The sequence below is a fragment of the Melanostigma gelatinosum genome (assembly GCF_949748355.1).
Source record: "Melanostigma gelatinosum genome assembly, chromosome: 19".
In the NCBI taxonomy this organism is placed as follows: Eukaryota; Metazoa; Chordata; class Actinopteri; order Perciformes; family Zoarcidae; genus Melanostigma; species Melanostigma gelatinosum.
This window is the reverse complement of record NC_136652.1, coordinates 4,654,098-4,666,957: the sequence shown is the minus strand read 5'-3', so window position 1 is coordinate 4,666,957 and position 12,860 is coordinate 4,654,098. Positions and strand designations below refer to the sequence as shown.

At 42.0% G+C, this 12,860-nt stretch overlaps 1 protein-coding gene across 1 annotated transcript in view; it reads right to left on the bottom strand.

Annotated features, from left to right (window-relative positions):
• Nucleotides 1-9,822: 9,822 nt before the first annotated feature.
• cd2ap (CD2-associated protein) overlaps nucleotides 9,823-12,860 on the bottom strand; it is a 50,290-nt gene continuing 47,252 nt past the window's right edge. Inside the window, exons 17-19 of the mRNA XM_079290649.1 lie at nucleotides 11,861-12,069; nucleotides 11,673-11,736; nucleotides 9,823-9,955 (exon numbers count right to left, since the gene is read on the bottom strand). Of these exons, the coding sequence (XP_079146775.1) occupies nucleotides 9,914-9,955; nucleotides 11,673-11,736; nucleotides 11,861-12,069 (315 nt within the window). The 3' untranslated portion in view covers nucleotides 9,823-9,913. The remainder of the gene's footprint in view (nucleotides 9,956-11,672; nucleotides 11,737-11,860; nucleotides 12,070-12,860) is intronic.

The following is a 12,860-nucleotide window of genomic DNA, read 5'->3' as shown; positions in this document are numbered from 1 at the left end:
GATTGTCTGATTTACATTTGTTTTTTGTTTAAAAAAAATCTAAGAAAACACTTTGAATCTGTAGACTACTGCCTAATAGTCTTATAATTGCCATTTGCTCATATACTGTAAGCCTAAATAAGTATATTTATTATTTTGAACAAAGGTTACATGTTTCACAAGTTTCAAAAAGTGCCCCCAATGTTTTGAAAATGCCCCTGGATTTCAGTCACTTCGCTCTGCTGCTTTGGGGCGATTGGTTGCCCCGTCGCTCAGAGGTCCCTGCGCCCGATCGACCTGGTCACGGCTTTTTTGTTGCACTTATTGTATTCGTATTAGTTTGTTGCACTTATTGTTTTCGTTTGTTTCTGCACTGTACTTTGGCTCTGGGTTATGCTCTTAGATGCTGGTTTAAAAAAAGGAGATGTAGCCTACTTATGACTTCTGGTGACTAGTCGTTCTCTTGAATACCTATGTTGAATACACTTATTGTAAGTCGCTTTGGATAAAAGCGTCTCCTAAATGACTGTAATGTAATGTGAGGTTCACCTCCGCCTGTCAGGGCAGTAGAATCCAGCTCAACCTACCAATTTCAAAGAAGCGTGAAAAAACAAACAAAGAATCGTAGAGCTAGTTAAAGGTAGGCAGCTGTTTGTTTGGAGCCCTGAAACGTAACAGCAGACATAAGTCAAATTAAATCTGCGAGCAGCATTGATCGGGCTCTTGTAACTTCACGCACGTCGAGGGTACTAGCAGGACTCTTGCCATGCATTTCTGTGACCGTCATACACTGCGTGCACGAGTTAAACGGTATTTCCTGGTACTGGCAGGACTCTGAAGCGTGATATCTTATTGTGAAGGACAGAACTACGGTCCCGGATGTGTTGACAGCATTGATGGTAATTCTCTGAAACAAGTCAATAAAACCAACAGCACCCAGTGTTTACAACGAGAATAGAATTTGGTCCGAATAGATGTGGATTTTATTGGAATGTTCGCTAAAAAACTGTCCGGACCAGGAAACAATTCCGTTAACTCTCTTATGTGACATGAACATATTTTAGATTTCAACCCACTTTCCGGTCATTACGCTGTCATTTTCTTCGGCGATCGCCAACCAAACGCAAGTAATATTAATTCATACATATCAAATAATCTACGTGTCAAATTTCATGAATATATATGGACGTTTATATGTCTAAATACTATAGGAAAGTGACTTTGATGAGAGGAAGCAGAAAGAACGCTCGGGCGACGCTCTTTACTCTGAGAAGTGTCTCTGTATTTTCTCCGTATTGCTAATATAAGTTAGCATAGGAGTGTAGTTTGTAGCTAGCTTTACACTACTTTGTCTAGCCAATGAAAATATAGCATTGATGTGTGACATAATCTGTAGTCGAGGGGAGGGAGGCAGAAATGTTGTGTCTGAAAAAACAGTTGTGGCCGCGGGAAAAACGAACAAAGAATCATAGCGCGAGTTAAAGGTAGGCTGCTGTTTGTTTGGTCTTAGCTCTGAAACATAACAGCAGACATGTAAAATAAAATGTTTTTCTTGTTTATCATAAGCCAGGCTACATCAAGTATAATACACAATGATCTGATAAATTATGCAAATAATGTTGGTGTGTGTGTGTTTGAGAGTGAGAGACTGTACATTTATTGAAAGCCAGCAGTGGCTCTTATGATTAGAACTATTGTTTATGTAGGTAAGTAGGGTTGGGTATCGTTTGGGTTTTTTCCGATACCGGTGCTAAAACGATACTTTTTTCTTCAAATTGAACAATATATTAAGTGTTTAAAGTATACTATGAATATAAATAAATACAAAACACTTTGCTTCAAACTACAGCTTCAAACTTTTTAACTATGAACAACATGTTAACTGTTAACAGTTTACAGTATACTTAAATAAATGTAAATAAATACAAAACACACACACACACCGCCGAACTGCATGCTGGGTAAAGCTCGCCGACAGTCTGCTCACAGCTGTGAGAGGCTCTGTCGCGGCAGTAACGTTACATTAAAGAACAGAAAAGAGCGATGCAGGATGAACACAGACTGAACAACAAAAGGTATTTAGGTCAGACACACATGCAATGCTGATTACCATAATGTGTATGGTATTTGTTATAAATATACATAGACGGTGACAAGAAGCTATATGTAGCGGCTTCTTCTTCTTCTTCTTTAAATTCCATCCACCTTCATAGAGTGGTCTCGTGTGACGTCACAGTTTAGCTGTCGGCCATGTTGGAGTACACACAAAGCCACTGGCATGCACGGCTGAGTCGCATAACCTATCGATCATGGTGAACTTTTGTCCTGTCTTTGGTTGTGGCAGCAGAGCTGATAGAGACAAGAAATCATTCTTTCGTTTGCCAGCGGTCATTACACATCAAGGAAATGACACGAAGGCGCTATCCAAGCGATGTCGTGAGAAATGGCTGTCACGCATCTCTCGAGATATAACGGAGCTGTACCCCAAACCGGACAGTTTTTAGCTAATGTTTCAATACAATTCACTTACAATGTTGATAAAAATTATCGTGTAATGTTTTCAGTTGATTTAACGGTGTTGAACTGAAGTTAAACTTCGTACCTTTCAAACGAAATATTGTTGTAATTATTAGTTAGCTTTGCCTTTACCAGAGTCGTTAAAACGATGCCAACACCGGTGAATTAGCCGTGCACTGCTATTGGCCTAATCCGTGGGGACTTCTATCCTCGTTGTAAACACTGGCTGCTGCTGGTTTTTCGGGGATATTCGCTTGTTCCAGGGTCGCAAAAATGACCATCAATGCTGTCAACACATCCGGGACCGTAGTTCTGTCCTTCACAATAAGATATCACGCTTCAACAACTCCAAATGATGCAATAAAAGCTCCTTAATTTCCGTTTGAGCTGTTTTAGCGTCGCCCGAGCGTTCTTTCTGCTTTCTCTCATCAAAGTCACTTTCCTATAGTATTTAGACATATAAACGTCCATATATATTCATGAAATTTGACACATAGATTATTTGATATGTATGAATTAATATTATTTACGTTTGGTTGGCGATCGCCGAAGAAAATGACAGCATAATGACCGGAAAGGGCGTCACGACGGAATCGTTCGAGACAGGCCAATAGCAGCTAGCGCCGAGCGAGGCAGGCCATCGTTACGTTAAAGGAATGGAATTTGGCGTACACTAGAGTATGTGCGGATCACTTTATAAGTGGTCAGTGATTTTATTTACAAATTCGTTTGTGAACAGTATTTAATGAAGGAAATATAAATTAAACTTTGACATGAGAAGGTTACCGAAGCTTCATCGGACCGTGACAGCAGTCGGTGCCAGAGACGTGTCGAGCATGTACAACAGGCGAAACACATAGATGCAGCCTCAGCATTGCTTGATATGAGTTTAACATCAGATCATATATATATATATATGTGTGTGTGTGTGTGTGTGGGGGGGGGGGGGGATGAAGTTAGGGGTTAGTTTAAAGTTAATTCCTACACACACGCACACAATGACATGCATGTACAATGTAAACAAACACACGTGTCTGTTTGCACTGAGTAAACATTGAATATTGCTAAATATCTGACCAGATCTGTATATATTTACTCTTCCAATGACGAGATGAGAATTCTCGACGACCGTTGCTTTGACGTCTCGGACCCATCCACTGACAAACTGATTATAAGCGTCGAGCCCTTTGTAGCACTCCAGCTCGTCTTTTGTGTAAGGACTGGGGGTGTTCACGAGATACGTGTAGATGTTGGCGTAGTTTACCGATGGAAGATAAGTAGGATCGGCACTGAAACCATCTGCACTCATCGTATAGGGATCCAAGTTACCAATAACCTTCAATTTGGCCAGGTAGCGACCCTTTGATGCACTATCCAGTGATTCAAAGTATGGTATTTTCGCCGCACTTCCTTGTTTACTCGCCACCATGTAGGATCTGTATGTACTCCAACATGGCGGACAGACCTCGTAACTAAGGAGATCGTGACGTAGGTGAGACCACTCTATAGTGCATACCACCACCTACTGTACCGGAGTGTGCATTTTCAGGGTAACATTTCTTCACTGTTCCGATAATAAAATTATATATATATATAGGGGTGTAACGGTTCACAAAATTCACGGTTCGGTACGATACAGTGGAGCCACGGTTCGGTACGTTTCGGTACAGTAGAAAACTATAAATGCCAGAGAAATGTACTTAATTTTAAAATATATTTATTCATTACAACTAACATCATAAAGTTATTCTTTGACTTTGAACAATGATGGAACTATACCCGAGTGACTCATCTTCTGGGGTGTCTTCTTAGCAACACATAAGCATAAAAAAAAAAAACTGCTCCGTAATGTTATGTAGTATTGTTACTGACATCTTGCTTACATCTTGTATTGTTACTTATATCTTGCAAAATAGATTTTTAATCTCAATGGTTAAATAAAGGTTTTAAAAAAATAAGTGAATTGTATTGAAACATTAGCTAAAAACTTTCCGGTTCGGGGTACAACTCCGTTACTTTGTGTGTTAAAGATGCTGAGTGTTTAATGAACCAACCTGCTCTGTGTAACCGAAGCTGAGGGATGAAAACAGGGTCCAGTAGTTTCCGTTTGTCGCTCGTTCGTCGGTGGTTGACTAAACATCTCAGCATTGGGACTTTAGACATTTTCACACAACCACACAAACCGTTTGCTCTGATTAAACTCTGACTAGCGCTGTGTTGATCACTTCCGTCCCCGTCGGTCTGTTTCCAGCTAGCATGCTAAGCTAACTTCAATAGCTTTGTAGGCTACCGGGAGATGAGTCAGAGGAAAAACATCCAGAAAAACAAGGTGAAGAGCTAAAAGTCCATTCAGACATACAGAGACTCTGATGGATCAGTACTGATGGAGCTAACTGAGACTTTATCAACACAACAAAGAGACGCTGCTGTTGCTGACAACGTTAGGCGCCATGTTGATAATGGAGGAACATCCGGTTCCGCTGATGCGTGGTTTGTAACCTTCAAAATAAAAGCACTAGAATACTACATACTACAATAAGAAATCGTAAATGATTATTCCAATCTTCAGTTACCTTCCATCATTTCCATATGTAACAGGTATATTGTTGAAGTGATTTCTTTCTAACATGTATTTGTTTCTGTAGAAGATAAAATATCACCAAGTATTTGCCTTCTGATCATTTTCTGCACCTCTGCTCCCTCAGCAACTCAAACTGAACTGTGTGATTTCATTAATTTTCTTCAAATACACAGAGAAACAACAACTTGACATTACAGTATGTACTCGGTTCAGGGTGCACATTACTCGTCAAGGGCTACAAAAATAACCAAGTAAAACATCTAACCTAAATCACAACAACACATTTTAACAAAGCCATGAAAAACAATATACAAGAGGAACAACAGGGACACCTGGTGGTGAAAGTAACAAGGTTTGTGGGAAATTATAACATTAAACACATACTTGAGGAAGTCAATGTATTTGCACATTATTTGCCTTCTGGTATTTTTCTGCAATGCTACCTCTAAACATGCAGAATAACAGAATTTACACAAGGAGATAAATGCCAACATCTATGCAGTGTCTATCTAATCTATGCATCTATTGTCATGTAACACAGGACGGCCTGCAGTGATAGAAATGGCACCTAATAATTACAGAAGAACAGCAAACTGCTTTGAACAGTAAATTAACACTATACCAGTATTTATATAATTCTCACGGGTTCCAAGTGAAATGTACACTTTGGATAGTGTTGATATTTTAACTCTTTGATAGAGTTAATCAATTCAATCACATTTTTTTTTACGAGACATGAAAGTGTATTTTTAACACTGAATTGTGCATCTGTGTTCACATAAGTTTAAAAGTGTTCACCCACAAGACGTAACAGTGAACTATAAAAAATCATTGAAACAAACAATTTGATCTTTCTTTTTATTCCGAAAGAAATCTTCCAAGCACCATGGGCACAACTTAACTTAAGAAAGAAAATAAGTGTACAATATATAAGCTCTCATCTCCACCATAAGCACTAAGTATTAAGATACTTACACGTGCTTCCCTTGGTGCCGCGGCGCGCGCGTCCGCGCAGCACCAAGGGATTCTTTAGCTAAAACTCCCTAAACCGTTTCCCATTCATTTTCAATGGTAGTCCTAAACCAGTACGGATGTAATATATCTTTGGCCACCAGCAGCGCTGTGGTGCCGTTTTGCGAGAGAAAGATTTTCTCCGGTGTTTGTCAGTCAGTCGGAGCCTGGAAAGAGCATCGACAGCCCGCATTTTCCGGAGCTATTCGCTGTGTGGACACTACGTTGAACGGTAAGTCATTAAGATGAATAACAATGAATAAAAATGTCATGACAATTAGTCTGGGCTGTCTGACATTCACTTGAAAGCTATGAAGATAAAGTGAGTTGTGTTTTTTTTGTGTTATATTGTGTCGAAGTCGGACTTCTGTATGAGTTCGTTACCTTATAACGTAACGTAATCTGGAGCCGTTAACGGTTCATACCGGTTAATTCATGTCCGACTTTGATGCATTTTTGTGACCAAAAGTATCACAAGTTAACACGAACGTGCATGCAAATAAAATGAGTTAGCGTTTACTACGTATGTCAGTGAATAGAGTGGTCTCGTGTGACGTCACAGTTTAGTTGTCGGCCATGTTGGAGTACACACAAAGCCACTGGCATGCACGGCTGAGTCACATAACCTATCGGTGGTGAACTTTTGTGCCGTCTTTGGTTGTGGCAGCAGAGCTGATAGAGACAAGAAATCATTCTTTCGTTTGCCAGCGGTCATTACACATCAAGGAAATGACACGAAGGAGCTATCCAAGCGACGTCGCGAGAAATGGCTGTCACGCATCTCTCGAGATATAAAGTAAACACCGCGACAGACGGGTGAGATCAGCCACGGCTGATCTCACCCCAAAACGCCCGCTCTCTGCTCGGAGAAGTCGATATAGTTCAAGCAGGGCAAAAGTGTAATGGCCGTCCTTGAAAACTTTCAAGTGACACACAATTAAAACTCAAAAAAAAATAGTCTGTGACAGTAAATAAAGATATTTATTCATTTTATTTGATGAGAATCTCAGCTCATGCAAGGATACAGCTCTTGTCAACAAATATCACTTGAAAATATGTTATAAATGTGCACAGATTTTCTTCTTCTTCGTCTCGGTGTCAAACTCTGGAATGTACAACAATGTGGAAGTTGAGTCGTATTCCAGATTATTACATGTAGCCCGAATATTTCATCGCCTGGCCATATTGGGTAAGAGCCGCTTGCTAAAAGGGAGTGTTAGGCATCGACACATGGCGCGAGGGCCACCGTAAGGTCAGACATGCAGTATCAACTTGCACTCTGGAGTCCACAATCCAACATCATGGACTCTGTTACAGTTTTGCGGACAGACGACAGTGAAAGCACACACACACAGGCACGCACACACATCCAACACATGGAAGGAAGTCTGAAGACGATTTAAAAGCAAAGTAACACTTGATTCAGACATTTGTGAAAGACATGTTTAAAGATATTTAACATTAAAAATATAAAATAACGAGGAATGATATTAACCAGTACTCGTGGTACACGGGAGTAGATGTGAAACGGTTGTACAATATTTTGACTTGGAATTAAAAGCTGCTGTGTTCCTCTGACCCGTACAGCAGACCAGATAACTTGTAAGCTTCCTCCTGAAGTTCTAATGAGTAGGATTTGAACGTTTTCTTTAGCCGTTGGCGGCTTCTACTGGTGGTATCAGAGAACACCAAGAGTCAGCCACGCTAGCAGCTCTGAGCTAACACGCTCCAAAGATACGTTTCCAATTCCCCTTTTTGTTGCCAAGAGAAACTGTAAAATGCACAACTCGTTATAAATCGATGACTTTGCGTATCTCGTTTGTATTTAGGTATTTAGGTGTTTTTTTTATGCTGCATGTTTGGATATTTTTTTAAAAATTCAACGGTCGAGATGTTTTTGGAAGATTTTTTTTAAACTTCATATATTTCATATATTAATATCTGCCTCGATAATCCAGTATTGGTCAGGCAACGATGTAAATGTGTAAGTTTAGCATATTAGCATGTTAACATTTGCTAATAAAGACTTAAAACGACTGCACTTAGAAGTGCACTCCAAGGTGCGTCGGTACGCCGTTACCTCACTGTGTGGGTCAGAGAGGTCAGTGAAAAACTGCTCTCCAGCGTGGCGTTAGGTTCCTCGAAAATGTTACCCTGAAAAGTCGGAGGATCACTGAAGATATATCATCTGGTAACAATGAACGCGTCTGTTAAATATTGAGATATTTCAAATCAATAACTTTGATCTGTTGATGGCGTCGAACAAACAGAAACAAAAATCAGGGGGTTGCAAACATCGTTAGGATTCGCCCTCTGGGGACCATGAATGCACCAAATGTCTTTGCAATCCATACAATAGTAATCGACATGTTCCAGTCTGGGTCCAAAGAGGTGGAGCGACAAACTACGTGACAGACAGATGGCGATCGTTAGCTCTAGAGCGATGATGCTAAGTGGCTAAAACACACAGATTGCACCAATTCCACCCGGGATTGTCTCGTTTTTCAACACACACAGAAAGTTCCACCAAGAATAAGTAATGTGAAGGATTATATAATCACGTAGAAAAAAAAAAAGGGGGATTTAATTCATTCACACTGCTTCCAGTTTAGTGTGTACTCGGAATGTAGACCAGAACAGATCATGTAGGATGAGGAGAAGACAGCTGATTCTCATGCGCGACACAAAGCAGAGACACAAATGAATCGCTCTGAATCAGAGCGGGAGGAGGGATGGGAGAAAGGAGAGGAAGAGGTAGAAAGGGGCCGCGCTGGAGGTTAAGAGGCTTAAAAGCAGGTTGCAGAGATGATCAACGTCAGCAACCTTGATAACAGAAGAGTGCAGTCTGTCTTACTGTGTTGTGTGCTTGTGGATTCGGTTTGCAGAATATAGAACTCTGGTAAACTTCTGAGAAACATTCCCTGCGAGCGAAACAGCTCGACAAAAAAATTGAAGACACCAGCGTAGGAGAGGCCCTGGATATAGCATTTGACTAGGCATGTCAGTAGACTTAAAAAATATAGATATACAATATATCATGCTGCAAACTGTCCAGACACAGTCGTGGTATATATATACATATACATGTACGCTCCCGTTACAAACTTAATAATTCTTTTTTTTTTTCTCTCTCTCTCTCTCTTTTTTTTTTTTAAACAGGCACAGTAGTGTTACCCTGGGCAGAAACAAACATAAAAAAGAGGAAAGAAAGCAGAGCGCTCTCGCTCCGAAAGCACCGCCGCCTCGGAGTGGAGCACTGGGAAAAGAAAAAAAATGAATTCGCTGTGATCAGAAGATGTTAACTGAAATCGAACATTTTCTCTTTTTTTAAATTTGTGCATCGTTTTAAAAAAACAATTGAGTCGAGGAAAACAAGCGCTCCCTTGCTTTATACAAAGTCAGTAGTACTGAGAGCCAACCTCCCCCCTGAGGGGTTCAAGGAGCGCTGGAGTGACAGGGGAGAGAGTGGGAGTGGCAGCGCAGTAGTTTGAAGTAAGGCCTCTGTTGTAATTTTGTTGTGTGTTGGCAAAAAAAAAAGAAAAGAAAAAACATACATTTGTAACTTAATTACATGTAGCTTGATAATGTTTTTATATGTGCAAAAGTGTAATTCTTACAAATATGGGAAGAGTGTATTTTCATAGGTCACTGAGTAAAAAAAGAAAGAAAAAAAGAAAAAGGATTGTGCTCCAGGTGGTTCTTGTGATTTCCCCCCCCCCCCCCTCCCTCCCGTCCGCTGAACTATCCGTCCGGTCACCGCTCTCCGGTTGGTCTGAAAGGGCCGGCGGCTGACCTCGACGCTCACCGCTGATCGGGACGCCGGCTTCACGTCGAGTGGACGGTCCGCTTCAGTTTTTCTATCTCCATCTGTGAGGACAAAATTACTCTCACACACACACACGCACACACACACACACACACACACACACACACACACACACACACACAGGCTCAGTACGGGGGACTGTGACGCTGACAGAGAACTTCCTTCTCCTCTATCTGCCAGGGAGGGTTTTGAGCCCGTGATCCAGGCAACGTTGATCCCCGCTGTGAGGCACAATGGTGCGGGTTTTATTACTGCCGGTGATTAGGAGTACCGGAATGACAATGAAGCCGGAGCCAGGAGCTGGAGGAGAACTTCAGCCGAGCAGCACGTCTTTGACAAATCGTTTAAAAAAGCACAACGACACGATGCTCGATGAAACCACACCCACACTTCCTAATGAAGCCCACGAGTTGGAAGATTTCAGTGTTGGATGTTTGTTTCATTTCTCAAACTTTGAATTTGGCTGTTGCTTGTTAAGTCGTGACTATCTCATGACCCAGTTCCCCAAGGAGTGAAGCCGGAACATCTCCATCGCCCCCTGGTGGCTGGCTTTGAAAACAAGTTTTATCAGATGCTCTTCACTTCACTAACATTGGGTTTTCCTGACAGTCACAGAGGTTCATCGAGATATCATGGTTAGCTCTTGTGTCTTTCTAGCCAAACAGGTGTGAGCGTAGCAGCTAGGTGGGATATTTCGGCTTCATTTTTGTGCAGTGGGCGGAAGTGGAGGTGCGTTGCCCATCTACAGATAGTCCATGGGTAAAACCTGCAGGCCCACAACTTATTATCACCTAATTTGAGCTTTAAACAGCATGAATACATACAGAGCCTTGTTTAAAAAAACTTGGAGGAATAGTTCAATACACTTCTCTTTCTTGCCGAGAGTTGATGAGAACATCGTTACCGGTCCCATGTCTGAACGGTGACCTGGGGCAAGAGACAGCTTAGCTTAGCACAAAGACCGGAAACGTCACTGACTGATGCTATATACTGACACGAGGGGCAGCTGTGGGCAACAACCAGTTAATGCTGGGATGGGCCGGGGTTCGCGTCCACCGCTGTTTGCTTTTTTTTCGCTAGAAAACTCTAATGGCGTGACCCGTGATGCTGGGTCATGCCAGAGCACAGGGAGGCTGAATGTGTTCACCCTCCAGGGACCGCTAAAGCGAGCATGCCGGCAGCCATGTGACCAATGGAAGCAGCTGACCCGGCTTACATAAAATATTATAATCATCATTTAAAAAAAAAAAAAACATTGGCTGAAGGGTCTGCTCTCTTTTCTTTTGATACAATGTAACAAGCTGTCATGAAGCGCTGTGCAACGGTCATCTATGGTGTAACATTATCACTGAAAAGGATCGTTTTACTACAATATTACTGGTTTGTATTTTAACATGAACTAATGTAAACTACAGGTGTTTTTTCTTGTTAAGATTTGAATCAAGTTAAGTCTTGACTTTGGAGAAAAAAGAAAAGAAAACAATCACCTCGACGTCCGTTTAGTAGCGGCTCTGGAGCTTTCAAAGATATCACATGACTTTCATCAGCAGACGTTTGCCCAGAAATTGAGGGACTCAAACACACACGGAAAAACAAAGAAATAAAAAGGAATCTTAATTGAAGCTGCAGTGGCCGAGATATCCTGACTTTTGACCTTTAGGATGCACCAGCAAAGACTGAGTAAGTAAGTAAGCGTGGATGAAAACGATGCTGGATTTATATACTAAATAAAGCAGGGACGCTGGCCATCGATGTTACCTGCAAGGCCACGCGCTTCAGCCTCTCCTCATCCAGCTCTGCTCGTAGCGCCGCAATCTCTTTCCTGGAAGCAGACATATAGACTCATTAGTATGTGTAGAAGCTAAATGTCATTTACAAGCTGAAACACAACAACGATGGGAACAAAGCTCCATAACCCTGCTCCCGTCTGCACTGAGCTGCATTACATTTGCTGGGCCTTGAGCAGCTCCACGGACATCAGCAGCTCCTTCATCTGGCTCCTCAGCTCGGTCAGCTCGCCGTTGGGCTCGTCAGGCTCCAGCCGGGCCCGGCCGCCCTCTGAGCTCGGGGCTGCCGCGGGGCTCGGCTTGGCCTCGGTGCCGGTCGCGGCGGGCCTGAGGGGTGCCGGTGACAGGGATAAGGTGTTCGTGGAAGGCTGTGAAGGACGGAAAATACAAGACAGAGTCAGACAGACAGGGATTTGCCAAATGTGTTGCGGCAGATATTCCCTTACTTGGCTCACAGATCATCGTTCATTTTCAGACTCATCAAATGTGTCCAGTGATCCTTTGTGCAGGGCTTGGTACAAGCAATGACTCTTTCTTGAGAGGGGACAGTGTCCAGAATATACAGCATGTGGGTGACCTGGGATTAATCAGATCCTTGCACATCGTTTCCACATCTTTCACTTCATTTTTGGCATCACTGCACTCTCAAACTAGCATTCACCTTTGAAAGAAAACTGCAAATAAAAGGATATTGTTGGGCTACGGTGCACAGACCTCTCATCACGGACAGCTTTTCTGATCCCACGCGGCACCGAACGTTCTCCGTCTATGCTTTTATCACATCCATCTCACACAAATCAGTCTCTCGGGAGAGAAATGCCTCTATGAGAAATAACAATGACTTCACTGATACTAGAAGCTAAGCGTATTGTAGGCACGTCTAACCGCACATATCTCCTGCTGTCTTTATGTGGTGAACTTAACAAGCTACTCTGGAGTTTTGGACCACTAGTAGCACAATCTTTTCAAGTGCGAGTCTCACAAGACAACTCAGTTTCTGGGTATTCCAATGTGCCACAAAAAGGAAGGAAGAAAGGGACTGTTAGCAAACAAACATGGATGATTACAACATTAAAGGAATACTTCTCTCACACAACGTACACCTGTATATCAAGTACTCGCCTCGCGTTACCTTGAATTCTTTAAGTCAACTTCATCT